At 49.2% G+C, this 18189-nt stretch overlaps 1 protein-coding gene across 4 annotated transcripts in view; it reads right to left on the reverse strand.

Moving 5' to 3' along the window:
- Window positions 1-7032: 7032 nt before the first annotated feature.
- LOC102085715 (cytochrome P450 26B1) overlaps window positions 7033-18189 on the reverse strand; it is a 30913-nt gene continuing 19756 nt past the window's right edge. For all 4 annotated transcript variants that reach the window (XM_065060164.1, XM_065060166.1, XM_065060162.1 and 1 more), the window contains 4 exons: window positions 14638-14913; window positions 12941-13096; window positions 11983-12264; window positions 7033-10671 (listed from right to left, as the gene is read on the reverse strand). In XM_065060164.1, the coding sequence (XP_064916236.1) occupies window positions 10279-10671; window positions 11983-12264; window positions 12941-13096; window positions 14638-14913 (1107 nt within the window). In that variant the 3' untranslated portion in view covers window positions 7033-10278. The remainder of the gene's footprint in view (window positions 10672-11982; window positions 12265-12940; window positions 13097-14637; window positions 14914-18189) is intronic.

Consider the following 18189-nt stretch of genomic DNA (forward strand, 5'->3'; position numbering starts at 1 on the left):
AAAACATAAGACCGAGAGGTGGATTGATCACATCACATAAGCCTCTTCGCAAGGAGCAAAACCTGGGTCCTAGAGGACTCTTTAGCCTGGTGGTGAAAGGCAGAACAAGAATTAATAGCTGAGAGTCAGACAAATTACAAGTGGAAATAAACAGTGAGGGCGATTAACCAGACAACCCGCTGAGGGAAGCGGTGGATTCTCCACCGTCTGATTTCTTCAAGATGGGATGTTTTCCTGGAAGACGTGCTTTTGCTGAATTCCCATGGCAGGGCGCGACACGCAGGTAAAAGGATGAAATTTAAGGCTTATATTCAGGAGATGAGACAGGATGATCTAATGTCCCTTCTTGGTCATAAACGTGATGGATCCAGGAGTCTGTGAAAGTTGGCAGAGATGCATTTCCCCAGCCTGCCCCTGCACATGTAATGCTTGCTCGATTTAATAAAGCCTCATATTAAAAACGTCTCACTGATTTTCTGTGGCAGCAGTTCCCTCAAGAGAAGACACTGCCCAAACGGTAACAAAACCTTACTTTATAACCCAATGACCCCCCAAAAAACAGTGTGATGCCTCAACTCGCTTGAGACTCAAAATGACTTATTGCTCCTTCCACTGACAAAAAACAAAACAGGAAACTGAGCAAAGCAAAAATAAGTTTTAAAAAGTGAGCAACCTCACTTTTCAGGCATTTTCAGAGTGCCATCCCAGCTGGTTTAGCCAAAACACGGATGTTTTGCTATTTGTGGTACATCGGTGGGTGTTTCGTGTGCTATCACCATTGAAGATGGGGGCTGACAGCCCCGTGAACACGGGGAGAGAACAGCTGCAAAAAGCGAAAGAGGCCACTTCTCTTCCCCCAGAAAATGAGGAGCAATTCCTGAGCACAGCTTCTTAAATATATTTCTATTATAATAAATCAGTTTTGGTCGTATCTCAGGCTGGTTCAGCATCATGAACGCCAAAGGTTTTGCCTCGCTATGGAAGCAATTTAAAGCTGAAGGGGGTTTTTGGGAGGGAGGATGCAGAGCCAAAGGTGGCGGTCGCTTGTAGCAATGTAAACCTCAGTCCAAAACTGGGCAAGAACGAGGCAGATTTACTGAGTGTGACTGAGATTTAAGTGAGCGCAACATCACCGTGGAGTTGTGTCATCCGAAAACCGGAGGCAATGAATCATCTCTGCTGCACACAAGAACTCGCTTTCACCGAACTCTTTATCCCCCCACCCATCAGACCACCAGATTATTTTCTTTTTACCATCACGTTACTTAATAAAAAGACTTTTAGGGACTTTTAACTTACTTGGGCTGAAATTCTTATAACTCGTGCTTTGTAAAAAATCATCTGAAAACCTTACATTAGGTCTTAACAAGGTTCAGCCTCTTGCTTGCCTGTAGCACAGGGTGATTCCCTCAAAGAAGGGAGACCAGGTGAGCATGGATGTAAGGTGACTTCATAGTTCCTTATTAAAATAAACAAATTAACATTAACTCCCAGCAACCCTGGAATTATACATTGAGAGCAGGATGCTTTGCTTTCTCCTGGGCCATCTTCAAAAAGATTGAGGGGTGGTCCCAAAACCAACTGTGGGTTCTTCTGCGTCTGCTTGAAATATGTTGGTTTGATTGAGTTTTATGTGTTTTTTTTTCAAATGGAAAACTCAACAGTGGCAACTAAAACTAAAATTGACAACAGATCAATGTAAATACATTTTTTAATATAGAAATCACGGAGCAGGTCTGGAGGGGCTTCTAAACCAGTTTCCCAGTCCCTTCCTCATTTTATTATCTTGAAAGTAGAAACAGACCCCAATAGGCCTCACGGATTCCAAGTTCATTTGTGAGTTCAGGGTCATAACATCTAAATTTCATCTTGTTGACTTGCAGAGTCAGTTGTTACCAGAGGAGGATGTTAATCCGGTTAAAATAAGGCAAGAGAGGGAGGGCTTGGTACCAAACTGCCCCAGGGAATCATCAGTCAGTCATAAAGCACTTTGCCCCTTACAATACATGCTCCATCCCTGTGAACAAGCACTTGCCAGTGCAGGAGAGACAGGGGAAAGTGGAGCAGTCAGTAATTCAAACTCAATATTGAAGGAATAATAGAATAACACAGAGTAGAAGGGACCTGTGGTGGTCACATCATCCCAACACCTGTACCAAGCAGAAGGGGCAATGGCCCGGCAACCCGCAGTAGAAGATGGTGAACTTGATGGAGTGGCAGAAAGACTCATAGGATTCACTGATTAATTATTCCTTGGGGTCTCTTGGATATCTTATCAGCACGAGTAGATAACAACACACTTGCTGAAACTCTGCCAGGTGACTCAGACAAGTCCAACATTTCGAGTCCTGTAAACCTGAATGAATTGATCTCAAGGGTCCTTTCCTATAGGTTGACCTTCCCCAGCAGGTCAGCTTTAACAGAAAGACGGCTCTGTGGTCTCTCTGGGTCCATTTTTTCCAGTGTTCTGTGGACAAACACTAGTTAATTTTATGAGAGTAATCTGACACATTAATTTATTCAGTCCAGATTCAGTCTACGAGGCCCCTTCACTGCCCCATTGAGTCTATCTGCCCAGTGATTAATATCCAGCAGAGGAAATGTTCTGCTTTATTAATAGACGCAATAATGTCTGTCTTAATGAGACTCCTGCAAAAGCAATTCTAGTACTCATGGGCTTCTGGTTTTAAATAAACTTCTACAGAAGAAGACGGCGGATCAGAACAGCCAGAGGTTGAGCTTTGGGCTGGTCACCTCTGGGATGTGAAGTGTCCGGCCCCATGATGTGATGAGAGCCCAGGACACCTGTGACATCCTCCACTGGGCTCAGGTTGTGGCTCTACATTTTGGTCTGCAGCCCACCACTTGGAGTCAGCCAAGCTGGCCATATTTCATCGCTTTCTCACATTTTCAACCCATATCCTTCCTTCTATAAAGACTTTAAAAGCTACAACACCAAGAACGTTCTACTTTGAAAGCTCCAGAAAAGGACCAGACGAGCTGATGTAGAACATCTCCTTTGGTGACTGCAAAACAATCCTGGTGCTCCAGTAGGCCAGGACGTCCCCAACCAACCCATAGGCCTAACCTGAGGTTTAGCCAGAAAAAAGGTTTAGTCTACACCTGTCCATTTCTTTCAACCTTTCCCTCGATACATGTTACTCTCATAGACAGGTTATGAGATACCATGGGGTGCAGCAGCTGCTCTGACATTTCATGAGCACCCAAGGAGCACATCTGTGGTTGTTTGGGGTTCCTCAATGCAATCCACCACCACCACATGCAAGCACATGCAAGCACAAAAAACAACCCTTTTCCTACTGAGCAAAATGAATCCATGCAGCCATAATTACACAAATATTGTTAAAGGAAAAGCTATATGTGAATGTAGACTAAACACAGCTCTTATGCCAGATAAAACTGTGTTCATTACACTGAAAGAGGAACTGTTCATGCCATAACAAATGGTCAAACATGATACTTCAGAACAAATATACATATATACTTCATCTATATTTATAATGTTGAAAAAGCATATAAAAGCCTGATCCAGCTTCCAACACAGTCAAAATAGACAGCCATTGACTTCACTGACTGCGGAAGGAGGACATGAAATAGTAACACGAACAGGAGGATGCAGGTAAGGCCATTTGGATGCTGGTCTTAGGCCATTAAAAAGAAATTCTCCTAGCGTGAGTGAACTGATTGTTTAAGCTGCTGCCTGAAATACTTGGGAAACATTTGGATTTGAAATCCATTTCTTAGCATTGGTATGACACTCAACATTGCCTTAATTTAATTTCATATCACCTAATGGTGACTTTGGGAAGCTGTTTAAGAAAAGTCCCCAAGGTCTCCATCGTGGACCTGTCACCCCGCCTACCGCAGCCTGACCCTTCTGATCTTTATTGTCCTGGGGAAGTTCAAGTCACTGCGATAGGACCACCTCTTGATTTGGATAGACTCAGCAATTCTCTTGTGAAACCACCCAGAGGGAACCAGCCTTGCGGGGGACGTGTTAGCTAAAACCATGCTTAAGCCCCCAGTTTTGCGTCTCTACACTGCAGATTATTTACAAGAAAACACATACAGGTCCTCTGGAGGCTTGAGCCACAGTATCAAAATTTCCCCGACTCTCTCTTTGCCATATTTTTTCATGCAAGCATTTCTCATTTGTATTTTATCATGTCCGAATCACACATCAGCAGTTAAATCAATAATCAGGAAGATGCTGTAAGTTACAGTTTGGGTGTAATGGCCAGTCATAAAGGCAAATCTTCATTTCCAACTGGGATAAATTGGAAATCTCTTATGTGAAAGTGAGGAGGGAGACCTCCAAAAAGAAATATTTGCCAAAAAGCCATTTGCTATTCCGCCACTTTACATCCTTTTTGCTGTCACATTCTATCATTTTTAAATGTACCAACAGGACGTTTATAAGGTATCAAGGCTATTCAGGTGCTATAAATTATTACCACAGCATTTGGGAAGATGAAGTAGAATTTATTTGGGGGGTTTTCAGCCTGTTTCTATTAGGAGGCCAGCAGGATGCACACAGCATGCCAACCTCAATAGTGCACTGCAAGGGTCTGAAATCGGTGTGTGAAGCCTTCAGCACAAGGGAAACATGGAGAGAAGAAGCCATGAGCAACCCCCAAGCCATCTGTTGTAGCAGCATCCCCAGCAGGCATGCTGGTCATTGCTGTTCCCTTCCAGCTGAAATACTCTGTTCTTTTCCATTCCTTTCTATTCCATTCCCTTCCATTCCATTCCCTTCCATTCCATTCATGGGGAAGCACATGACTGGTACCCATGCTTTTTAAACCCCAGCTAAGACCAGAGCTAAGGGTCTACCAGGACTCCTAAAATTATCTGGGGGTAAGAGATGCCAAGAAGCCACTCATACCACCTGGAAATCCATCTCTTTCTCCCATCTCTCTCTTCTTTTAATGATTTCTGTAAGTGTTATTTTAGTGACACTTCAACATTTTGCACTGCTCCCTTTAGCTCAACGCTGCCTCAGCATCTCCTTGGAAGGGTCTGAGACTCGAGCCTTGCAGATTAAAGCCAAACCAAGGGGACATAAGCCCACTCCAGCAGCCTAATTTTGCAAGGGACACCAGGTTGTGTTCAGAAAAGGAAACAAAAAAAAAGAAGAAAAAGAGAAAGGTCCACGTAAGTGTACACACACTCGCACACCTTTTCTACGCTCTCACACACAACCTTTAAAAAGAAACTTTCCGAGAGTTCAGCTAAAGTTAAAACAAAGTGAGTAACGTGAAACTCGGTGCCGGAGCCGAATGGAAAGAACACGGAGTCCGACTGACCTGCGCTGCCGTCCAGCGGCTCCCGCGAGACCACCCCAAAAAAGCTCCCTGCTTCTGTTGGAACCGAGCGAGACACATCATCCCCCTCCAGGGGTGGTGCAGCCTCTCGCCAGAAAGCCATAAATTATAAATAAATAACAAAATAGAAGCAAAGGGAGGGGAGCAAAGAGGGGGGTGGGGAAAGAAATCCCAAAGAGAAAAGGCCAAGAGGAAATGACCTTCCCTGCTATTAAATAGGTGACAGACGGGTATTATAAATGCATCACGGGCTGGAAGGGAAAGGAAGGGTGAGGAGGTGACATGTCGGTCCCCTCGGGTCAAGGAGAGGCCGGGGAAAGGGACATGAGAGTGGACAAGCGCAACTGCACCGTGTCTTTTTGGCGATGGGCAGGACAGACACGGTAAGACCGCTGCTGGCAGGACACGTCCAGAGTGGCGACCAGGAGCAGAGAGCGGCCGCAAAGCACTAAAGGGAGGGAAAGGAGCCTCAGAGCCTCTGGCTGCACCGAAGGGACACAGGTTTGGGTTGCATGGTCACATTTTCCAGCCAATTGCAAAAAAAAAAAAAAAATGAAGGCTGTATTAATTCCTTCACTTGCCTTTTAATGTGATCATGGGAAGGGTTTGCAGAGCAGCAACATCCTGTTCTCCAACTCCCACCACAGCTAGGGCACTATCAGAGCTTTTTTTTTTTGATGAGGAGAAGAGCAAGGAGACAGAAGCTAATTGCTTAAATAATTACCTAATGACTCACTAAGCACTCCCAACACACCCCACCTCTGCTCTGGGACAGCTGCAGCTGGAACTCCCATCAGTAGCTTGCCCTGTCGTACCTCATGCAAAGCCCTTCATCCCGCCACTCAGGGCCAGAAGTTCCTAAAACTTGTTGGGTTTAAAAATCTCAAAGCAAGCTCTGCTCACAGAAAACTCTGGGACTCGGGTTTGCTGAGGACCTGATTACCAGAGCAACCTCTCAACAGCCCAAATGGGAGAGGATGGGAGGGCTGGGGACAACCTGCCTGCTCCCACCCAACCTGTGGCACTGCTGCTGCCCGTCACAGTGTCCTTCCCATTGGGCTACCTGTGTCATGCTTTGTCTGGTCCACCACACACATCCTGCCCACCATCCAGCATGCCAATGCAATCTGTTGTTTCGTGTGTGTTCTTCAACTCATGATGGTCTCCTGAGTCATCTCTATAGGGTGGAAGCTCCTGAAAGAGCCAGCAGCAAAGGCCATGGCACACACAGAACTGGAGACAAACACTTTTTCCTTCCCTTCCACTTTGTTTTGCCCAGTCTCTGTCTCTTGCTGGGGAGAAGTAGAAGGTTTGGGCAAAAAACAGGTATCCTGGAGCTCACCAAACCATGAGGGTTGGTGGATGGACCTCATAGTGCAGGCACTTTGGTCAGGTTGATCAGGATCACATCCAGCCAGGCTCTGAGTATCTTCAGGGATGGAAACTCCACATCTCTGGGCGATTTGGTTCAACGGTTGGCCATGTTTAAGTGGAATTTCCTGTATTTCAATCCATGCCAGGCAGTAAGGCCTCACCCTGGCCATGAAGAGCGATAGGTCCCAAACTGGGTGCAAAAATCCCACTCAAGGGGTGCCCCAGTTCCCAGGATGAGGTTGTCACCCAAAGACCCCAAACCAGGCGCCACAAGCCCTTCGAGAGGACATGCAGGAGGATATGAAACAAAAACTTTGGAGATTCAACTCTTTTTATTATGGAAGTCTATAAAATAGCCACATGGATTATTTTTTTTTTTAAGATCACAAAATACACAACATTCATTTTAATATGCGACACATAATATTATATACATATTAAAACCCACATGACTGAAACATATGTTCACACGGCACCAATTTCATAACGAAAAACCCCACAAGTGCTTTTTCCTTTTTTTTTAATATTAAAAACAACTGTGATAAAACATATTAATATTTTTCCAGACAATGTTTACAATAGAGGGGAAAAAAACATATTTTACTAAATAACAAATATTTAACAACAAAACTTTATACTAAATATCTATTTTGAATTATAACAAAAATACTTATAACAGTTTATAAAGACAGACCAAAAAAAAAAAATTTGTGTATAAAATAATATAGCAAATTGGACTGTGCTAAGGAAAAACAAAAATTCTGAGATTCAAAGTGCTTTATTCTGCAAACCCACTGCAGCAACTTGTTTAGTCAAGTTATATTCGTTAGGAATGAAAAAACAAAAGCATGACTTACTTATGCCTAGATTAAATACTCACACACACAAACATTACATATACACGATGTAAGCACATATATATATAGTGGATGTATGCATCTTACATTACCACTCCCCAATCAGCCACTCACTCAAAAGCACATTTGGTTTTCACTGTGTAATGACATTGGAAGCTAAAATGAAGTCCAAGAGAAGCTTTAACCAGACCTTCCAAACTTCTTGTTCTTTCCCCTTTCCAGCCTCCTCTCCTCCAAACACAGTTTTATTCCCCTGACAGGTCTCAGATGGAAACGGGGGCTCCTGGAGAGCACCCGGTGGTGGGTCTGTGATGGGTTTCCACCCTGCAGCTCCCCACTGCTGACCACCCACCTTCTACCCCTATCTCCACGTCCTGAAGGGCTCATCATCCACAAAGACCATGGACACCCTCACATGCCGCTTACCTTTCCCCAGATGTTCGCCCCTGGGAGACTCACCCCTTCCCACCACGTTCAGGTTTATGTTCTCCTTTGTTTCTTTGCCCTTTGGGGTTTTGATTGTGATCAAGCTCCTTTTATCACTGAGAAATTTTTCTCTCTATCAAGGACAAGGAAAATACCTGAAAACCCAACAGCACCTGAGCTTGAGATGTTTCACTCAAAATTTCCAGGCTGGCAAACTAGCTGAGCGTCTTCTTCAGGGACATGGTGCACATATCCAGAGGCTCCCAAGACCTTGCTTTTGGATTTGGCACCGTGTTTACCAACTAGAAGGCAAAGTCTGGGTCTGAATGGCATGTCCTAGAAGACTGGGAGTTTTATTTCAGGTTAAATCAACCTGAAAATCAAGCTGTGAACCTTGGCGTGAGTGGAGACCATGCGCCTGGATGCTCCTGAAGGGTTTTCTGGCAGCTTGGCTGACGGCAATTCGACCTCAAGTGCTTCCCCTGGCTAAAAATACTGCCCCCCTCCTCCTTGCCCCCACCAGACGACGGGCTGGCAAAGGCAGCACTCACCATCGCTCGCTCCACACTTCCTTCGACCTTCCAAAGAGGCACCAACTCGTCAAAAGCACGACCTGCAAAGCAACCGGGCAAGCCACATCTGCCCCTTTGCCTTTCTCATTGCAACCCCTCTTGACTTATCTGGACACCTTTAAAGCTGAGAGCCAAGCTGCCCACCCAAGAACAAGGTCTTTGCCCGTCATGGTTAGAAGAGGTCTCACCCATGGTCCTTGTGTAGTTCTTTGCACCTTGGAGGGCAGGAGGTGGGAGAGGAGAGGCTGGGTAGAGATGCCTCAAGTCAGAGAGGGATCCCCCAGCCTGGTGCTTGGCTCTGGTCTGAACCAAACACCCAGGGAGCTTTTGCTCTGCACCCACGTGCAAGGCTATGCCTGCTTTCAACATAACCCACCCATTCACACTCAACCCAGAAACCTCTTGCATCCAAAAAAATCAAATCAAATCAAACCAACCCACCCAGCAAATCAAATGCAAGATACCTTGGTGGCCGCTTGCTTATGCCGGAGGAGCTTTGAGCAGCTTAATGGTGGGACAGGGCGGACAACTTGCCACTCACTCTCCTTCCTGCCGAGCTCTCCCATCGCCAAAGAAAACCCAAACACGAGACAAACAATGCATGTGTTGGCTTATTTATGGAGATCACCTTTAATGCAAATGCCTCCCATGGAAGAGGACGCACTGAAATAAGCAGCTCTGAGCCGGGGGGGCTTTGCGCAGCGCCCTGGTGCTCGCAGAGCCGTGGTGGGTCGGTGGGGCCATGCGGTTGGGAGGCTGGTGCCAGCACCTTGAGGGAGAGCAAAGGCACCAGAATGCCCCCAAAATGGTGCCTCTGCACAGGGAAGGGGCTGGTGAGGGGCCGCGGGGTGAGGGGAATGGATGCACACAGGCCGTGTAGCAGCAGTAGGAAACTCAACGAGGAGAATAAAAGGACACCCCCCCACCTCCCACAGAGCCCCAAATGCATTTTGCAAAATGCTAATATGCAGTTGTCCGAGACCTAAGCGGGATGGCTCACCATGCAATTGGCCCCGGACAAGACACCACAGGGTTTTTGGGTCCCGCAGCAAAGATGAAATGGCAGCTCCCCCTTCCCCAGCTACCCCTGCGCCAGCGGGAGAGGGGCCAGGAACGGGCGTCCCTTGTCTCCCCCTGGCGAAGGAAAGCCTCCGACGCCCCGAAACAAAACACAAGCAAATGGAAAACAACAAAAAAAATCAAAACAAAACACTGTTATCACCATCTAATTTAACACTGTTAAAAAAAAGAAGATCAGAGGCCACCCGAGAGCCACCCCGGGACACCAGACCTCTGATCGCCAACTGATTTCCAAAACCTTTCCCGCAGTCGGGCCTTTGCAGTGCTCCTCCTGGCAGCAGAAGTGTTTTATAGATATTTATATATATATATATATATTTATAATATTTAGATACTGTGTATGGTCAGACATCCCAGCTCTACTCGGGTTTTGCGACTCTTCCTTCTTCCGAACCAAACGAGATGCTCGATGACACCCCAACCTTCTCCGTGCCCCCTTGGGAAGAGCAAAATGGTTTTGGCAGCTTCAGCAGTGGAGAAAGCAGTCCCGACCCGGAGGCTCTGTGAAGCGAGCGTCGTGGAGAAACGTCTCGCCCTTCTCTCCTCCCCTTCCGTTCGTCCCCTTGCCCCCACCCCACCCCTCCATCCCCCAGCCGCCCGTCCCTGGTGCCACCAGCATGGGCTCTACACCGTCGCCCCCAGCATGGCATCTGTCCCCGTCAGAATCTCATTCTGGTTGGAATCCAGTCCAAAAAATTTGACCTTGAGTCCATCTACCGGGTGGACCACGGGCACCAGGGTGATTTTGGGGAAAGTCCTGGTGGCCAGCTCGAAGCGGCTAGTGCTGGCCAACTCGATGGCCAGTGCCTTGAGGAAGAGCTTGGCCAGGTGCTTGCCCAGACAGGTCCGTACGCCTCCTCCAAAGGGGAGGTAGTGGAACCTGCCGTCCTTGTCTTCGCTTCGCCCTTGCCCAAAGCGGTCGGGGTCAAAGACGTCCACGTCCTTGAAGACAGGGGCAGTGTCATGGGTGTCCCTGATGCTGTACATCACGCTCCAGCCTTTGGGGATTTGGAAACCCTGCAGAGAAGAGGGAAGGAGTGGAGAGAAAACCAGAGTGAGTCAACCTTACTGCAAAGGGAGAGGGAGAACAAGATAAAGCAATTTTGCTTTGTTTTTTTCCCATTTTCTTTGGGATTATTACTCAAGTGTGACACAGATTTAAAAGAAAACCAGAAAGTGCAGTGCAAAGGGCTGGGAGATAGGAATCCTGGGTGTATTCCTGCCTCTGTCCCAGGGACCTGTTGGATGTTCTGTTGCTATTTATCTGCTTTGTGGTCGCTGGCAGGAGTCGCCTACCCAGGACCTCGTGGTGCTGGGCTGCCGCCGGGCAAAGGGGAGCAGCTTTTCTTGCTCCCGTGCACCATCCAGCCCTCCCCAGAGCATCCCATGGCTTTGCTCATCCCGCCGTCTGTCAGCCCCACACACCCAACACACATGTCAGGGCCTGGGCGATGAGAAACGAGGCGGATTTATCATCCCCTGAGCACTTTAAAAGGTTTCCGACTCAAATCATTACATTAGGAGGATTTACAGCGACAAGCCAGGTCTCAAGATTTTGTTTTGCTAGTAGGAAATTCCAGCCATTGCGGTGAGTAATCTGCCTGTCATCCGGCAGCCTGGAGATGCCCTTTGCAGTAAACCCTTCCCTTGTCACACCCCGCTTCAGTTTTTGGCGTCAAACATTGTCACAAGTTGCTCTTTGATGCATCACGCCTGTCTCCTCTCTGACAGCCCAAGTGTGTCCCTTCCCTGCTATGGGCCAGATAGAGTCATAGAATCACAGCACAGTTTGGGTTGGAGGGACCTTCCCAGCTCCCCCAGTGGCCCCCCTGCCATGAGCAGGGACATCTTCAGCAGCTCAGGTTGCTCAGAGCCCCGTCCAGCCTGGCCTGGGATGTCTCCAGGGATGGTTCATCCACCACCTCTCTGGCCAACCTGGGCCAGGCTCTCACCACCCTCAGAGACAGCAATTTCTTCCTTGTGTCCAGCCTGAATCTCCCTCCTTTAGTTTAAAACCATCAACCCTTGTCCTATCACAACAAGCCCTGCTCAAAAGTCTGTCCCCATCTTTCTTATAGGTTCCTTTTAAGTATGGGAAGGCCACCATGAGGTGTCTCCAGAGCCTTCTCTTCTCCAAGCTAAACAACCCCATTCCATTGCCCCCTTCTCAATTCAGAGCAAGTCTACTTCTCATCATCATGAGGACCTAATCTGTCCTCCTTGAGGTCTCATCTAAGCCAGGCTCAAACAAGCTTTGCAACAAGATGCAGAAGGCTGTTTTGGGCAGCTCACGGTACAACTGCAGCCCAAGGAGACAGCCATACTCACATCCAGCTCGAAGGTTTGCAGCACTGTCCGGTACCCCCCGGAGATGGGGGTGAAGAGGCGAAGCACCTCCTTGATGACACAGTCCAGGTAGTGCAGGCTGCTGATGTTGTCAAGCCGGAGGGAGCCCTCACAGATGCAGCCGTTGTGGAGGATGCCTTTGCTGCGCAGCTCCTCCCGCAGCTTCTCCAGGACGCGGGGGTGTTTGAGGAGCTGCATGATCAGAGAGGTGCTGGCACTGGCCGTGGTGGCATAGGCAGCAAAGATGAGCTCCAGGGTGCCATCCTGAGAGACAAGAGGGAAACCAGGGTAAGGCATGAGGGATGGAAAGACAAGACAAGCCAGCAGCCGTGTCACATCAAGGACAGGCATGCAGGCTGCCCCAACAGCTCTCCAGTCTGGTCATATCTAACTGCAAGGTCTCTATCCTTGTGCAGGCAGAGATCTTGGACATCCACCAGCGGGATCATCCCACAAAGCCTTGGAGGATGCTGAGGGCCAGACAGGCAGGAGAAAAAACCCGGGCATGTCTCTTGATAGCACTTGAAGGACAAATTATGCTGTGACACTGCTGCAGGTAACAGCCCACTGAGGGCTCATTTGCCCTGCAAAGAAGGCACCACAAAACTGATTGGGTTCAAGAAGTGAAGATGGTCAAGGCTGAAAGCTTCAACAAACTTGTATGGTCTTTTGGTATTCCCTGGAAATGTTTTTCAGAAAGGACTGAGTGTGATATGCAAATAAATATGGCCTGTAGGAAAGCCACTGGCTCGTTGGCACCATAATCCACCAGACCAGGATTCACCTGCAGCTCCAACAACACATTGTGGTCTCCGAGCTTTCACTGACCATCTCAGGTCTGCCCCAAAAAATGCTCCTTACACCAGCTCACGCTTTGCTCTTTGAGGAGCCCCTACCCTGAGCACAACAAGGACAAGGTGACCATGGGGAAGACTTTTACCTTCAGCTCCTGCATGGTGAGCTCCTTCCCGTGCTCTTTACCGCTCTCTATCAGGATGTCCAGCGCGTCAGCATAGTCCTTGCCCTGCGTGTTCTGCAGTTTCTCCTGGATGGCTTTCTCCAGCCCCTTCTGCAGTGTCTCGCGTGCCCGGATGCCCTGTGGAGCAGGAAGCCATCAGACCACACAGGTTACAACACCAGCTGGACTAGCAGTTGGGCTATATGATCATCATACATCCCTTAGAACTGAAATATTCTATTCTTCTATTCAACGCAGCTGGGGAAAGGTCTGGAGCACAAGTATGATGGGAGCGGCTGAGGGACCTGGGGGGTTCAGCTGGAGAACAGGAGCTGAGGGGAGAGCTTCTCATCTCTGAACTGCCTGAAAGGAGCTTGGAGCCAGGGGGGTCGGGCTCTGCTCCCCAGGAACAAGCGCCAGGAGCAGAGGAAACGGCCTCAAGTTGCGCCAGGGGAGGTTGAGGTTGGATGTGGGAACAATTTCTTCCCCAAAGGGCTGTGGGGCATTGGAACAGGCTGCCCAGGGCAGTGCTGGAGTCACCATCCCTGGAGGGGTTGAACAGATGTGGAGATGCGGTTCTCAAGGACATGGGGTAGTGGTGGCATTGGTGATGTCAGGTTATGGTTGGACTCAATGATCTGGAGGGTCTTTTCCAATCAAAATGATTCTATGATTCTCTTCTATCACCACCATCCCCAACCCAGCATCCCCAGGAGCTGGAGACGTGCTCAGGACAACATGTCCAAGTAATACAACTGCAATTGCAGGTGCTCAAAGAGAAGAATAAAGATGCTGCAGTCATTCCCTGGGCAGGAGGAGCAAAGCCCCGAGCGGGCGAGATTACAGGCAGGAGTAATCAGCACCTACGTGCAAATGATAGGTCTGATGTGGGAGCCCCAGTACTGCACCAGTTCACAGGCCTCTGGCTCACCCTAGGATGTATGGCAGTCCCTGGGAAAATTGTCTCTCAAAGGAAGGTCAATTCATCTGAAAGGACCCTCTTCCCATGAGCATAATGGGTTTCCCAAGCAATTTTATCACCTGGTCTCAGTAAAGCAATTCCTATCTGAGTGCAGCTGCACGGGGACAACCTGCTGCTGCAAACGCATCGGGGCTGCAAACGGTTGGGCTCATTCACACAGTCAAATAATAATGAAAAAAATTGCAGTGATAATGATAGAAATGAATTTTAAACCCTCATATTTCTATCACCAAAATTGTCCATGAAAAAAATACAATCTTTTGTCTATGATTTTTCTATGTTTCATTTTGCATCATTCATGAAAAAAATTAAGACAGTTCATAGAATTAGAAAGTCCACTGATGTGTTTTGCCCTGGGGACAGGAGGGAAATAACAGAAGAAGGGTCCCACAAACCAAAATATACAGCAAAACTGAGAGTCACAAGTAAGAAAAAGTTACCCATTAAATCTGAGCAAATCCTGTGTTCTCTCTTGCATCGAACCGCAGGGTCCCTAGCACTCTAAAAACCTGTGAATGGATCTCCCTTTCCACTCTACCAAAACAGGACTTTGTAGCCCAAAAATGGACCTGCTTCTAGAGGTCAGAGGGCGAGAAAACATCCCATCAAGAACCTCTAGAAATTATTAGCCACGGACCCATTAATCCCAATAATTGGGTGTTATTGGCTGGTGGAGGACTCATCCCAAGTCTCTTACCCTCCTGTAGCCACTGAATGGCAGATCCACAGGCAAGGAGAAGACATTCTCCACGAACTGCTGGTAGACCTCGAAGAGGCGGCTGAGCTCCTCGTCAGGGATGCGGAAGCCCAGCAGGACACGGATGGCCATGCGGAAGGTGAGCTTCTGGGCCTCATGGTAGACGTTGATGGACTCAGGGTTGCTGCTCCAGGCCCGAAGGGTGTCTTTGATCACCAGCTGGATCTTGGGGAGATAACTCTCCAGTGCCTCATGGCTAAAGATTTTGGAGAAAACCTACGAAAGAGAGCGAGTAGAGATTTCTACACGTCCTTTTCTTTGCCTTCTCTAGTAGCCAGCTTGTCCATAAAAATGGGCATCACAGGTTCACTTAGCAGAAGACCCATTATCATCCAGAAATCATCATCCAGCATCACCAGTTTCTAAAATAGCCACCAAAAAGGGTGGATGGAGAAATATCAGCCAACAGATCCCTACCACAGCCATCACAAATGATGGGCATTAACATGGCACAAAACAGAGACAGAAGGTAATGCCTCATCCTGCACACGGCAGGACGGATGGAGTTGGCTTTCCCACAGCTCCGTGTCTCATGGCTCCCAGTTGCATTCACCCAGAATCTGGATGCTTCTAAAGCATTTCTTCTGTAGGGATTGTGACCTTTTAGTACTTAAACGGAACCTATAAGAAAGATGGGGACTGGCTTTTGAGCAGGGCCTGTTGTGATAGGACAAGGGGTGATGGTTTTAAACTAAAAGAGGGAGATTTGGGCTGGACACGAGGAAGAAATTGTTGTCCCTGAGGGTGGTAAGAGCCTGGCCCAGGTTGGGCAGAGAGGTGGTGGATGAACCATCCCTGGAGACATCCCAGGCCAGGCTGGACGGGGCTCTGAGCAGCCTGAGCTGGTGAAGATGTCCCTGCTCATGGCAGGGGGGGCACTGGGGGAGCTGGGAAGGTTCCTCCATCCCAAATCATTCTCTGGTCCTATGATTCTCTAGCGCCTAACATCATGGTTGTACACATAGACACAGGCAAGCTTTTCTCTCAGTGTGAAGCACTGGCAGCTTCTCCCACCTACCAACTACCATTTTTTTAATATATGTAAAAAAATAAATCAAATAATTATTTTGAGGCATTAAGGATCCCTGTGAAATTTGGCAGAACTTAGGGGCTCAAGCGGGGAAGAGCGGCACACACGTACGCAGAGGCTGCGATCGCACACAGCTCATTTCCTTGGGAAACCAAGGGAAAAAAAGAAAGGAAGAAAAACCTGATGTCAGCAGACAGTATTAATTTAAGCTCGGCGAGTAAACAGTGCGTGGGAGTGGGCCTCCCCAGGTCCCCGACGCTAACGGCTCCTTACTCCAATTTGGGCCAGGGCCCGCGCGTTGCACGAGGAGCTCAGCAATGCCAGGAATGTCCCTGCCGCCCTCCCCGGCGCAGCCACAGCACACGCTTTCATTCGGCATCCCCGCCACATCCCTCCCAGCCTGCACCCGAGGAAAAAACCATTTAAAAGTGCTGTTTGTTTACTTTTTATTAACCTCCACGCACGGGGCGGCACGCACACACGCAGCGCCGCATGCCAGGCCGCCGGGAAAATCCAATTAAAACAGGCTCCCAAGGAGGGAGCTGCGAGGCTGTGCAGCCTCCGGTGGTGGTCGGTTCCCGGGGGGAGCTCAATGGATGGTGGGGGGGCTGCAAAGTTATCAAACCGAGAAGAGAAAAATCAAAGCCAGCCCCTCTTTCCATGAGCGCCGGACTCGCTGGAGCTGTAAATGTGAGAATTTCCTCCGCAGTCAGCACTCAAAGGGAAAGGTAACATTTTCCTGGCTGCGACCCCTCATTGCTAATGCACATCGTTCGCTGGGAGTTTGTTTTGTGAAATAACATTTCTGTCCCCTCGCAGCCCCGAGCAGGAGGCTCGACAACAGCCACTTCATAACGAGCTGAGCCCCGAGTCAAACTCATCACACAAGACACAGTGGAGCGGAGCTCAGAGGCTCCCTATGAAATACCAGCATGCAAATGGGATGGGAAAGAAAGCAAGCGTACCGACAGACAGATCTGCCTGCAGACAGACAGCCATCCCGGGATGGTTACGCGGAGCAGAGGCATGAATGAACGGAGCAAGGGAATGAATGAACAAACAGCGGGGCCACGGCGAGAGCGCGAGACGGCGCGGCTGCTGCTTTCCGCCGCCTCGCTGGGCTCCACGAGCTATTTTTAAGGCTGGAAAGGGCAGCGATGCTCAGGCAGACCTGCCTGGGCGGGGGAGGGTGAAAAAGCAGCTGCTCGGAAAAGGAAAAGCTGGAGGTGCTAAAGCTGAGCCCCGCGGCTGCCTGGGGGAGGTAGGACGGGAGCTGGGAAAGGGCCGGTTCCTGGTGGCCATGAGCAGCAGAACTGGCAGCCAGGAGGGATGGGACAGGACGTCCCAAGTGGGGACAAAGGGACACAGATGTGTCCCCATATGGCTGGTGTCTGCCCTTCATCCACACTGCGGGGTGTGGGATAACGACAGAGGCTCACATTGAATCCCCTTTCTCTCCCCAAACACTCCCCGTGACTCAGTTTCCCCAGCTGAAAGCAGAGCCGATGAGGGGACACAGCTGCAGCCCGGCTTGGAGCCACAATCCCGATGGAGGTGGTCCCTGAGGCTCCTGATGTGGGGCAAACCCCGTCCTCCCCCAGCTCTGCCCAACATCTCCCACAGGCACAATGCTCAGGAACCCCCCATGCACCTTGCAAAAAAAGTACAGCAGCCCAAAAAATGCCTCTGGGCTCGCTGTGCAAAACACTGCAGTGATGCAGGGAACCAGCCCAGGGACAGATCAACACCCACGGACCAAGTCAGACTTTGAAGAGGAGAGTCCCCGTCCCAAACAGTGACGGGCACAGAGGAGGGGACCCTCAGGAAGACAAGACGGAACCCCTATAGAGGACAACACAGCACCTGCCCAGCCTGAAAAAAGCAGAGCTGGGGGGAATTTCTTTCTCTTTTTTTGAGCTGTCCTTTTGCTGTGAGGCTCCTGCAGCCCCAGCCGGCTGCACCCCACATCTGCTGGAACCCGCAGCTCCCGGCCATGGGGTCGGCCAACGTCGCCAGCCCAGCCACGCTGCAACGTCCCGTCCTCCCGCCGCCGCTGCGCTCCACGCCGCCTAATCCCAGATGTCTGGATCCCCTTCCAGTCACCTCCAGTTCAACCCTGCATCTTTCCAGTTGATTAAAAAGGAGGAAAAGGCAGCCAACTTTCCCCGACAAACCTCCGCGCGCGGTTTCTAGCCTAAAATTCCTGCGCCCTCTAGTGAAGTCACGCCGAACGTCTCGGCCGCTCACCGGAGCACAAGTTGGCAAAGCCAAGGAGAATCGGGGCAAAAAACGTTGCTCCAGAGCTGCCAGGAGGCAAAATCAGCCCTAAGAGGGTGCTCAGCTTTGCTAAAACTGAGATCTGGCCGGTGGCCTCGGAGGCAGCACCAGGACTTTTCGGGGATGCTGGAAAGAGCCCCCATTTATTTATTTATTTATTTTATATTTTGATATGTCCCAAAAGA

The sequence above is a fragment of the Columba livia genome, chromosome 4 (assembly GCF_036013475.1).
Source record: "Columba livia isolate bColLiv1 breed racing homer chromosome 4, bColLiv1.pat.W.v2, whole genome shotgun sequence".
Classification (NCBI taxonomy): domain Eukaryota; kingdom Metazoa; phylum Chordata; class Aves; order Columbiformes; family Columbidae; genus Columba; species Columba livia.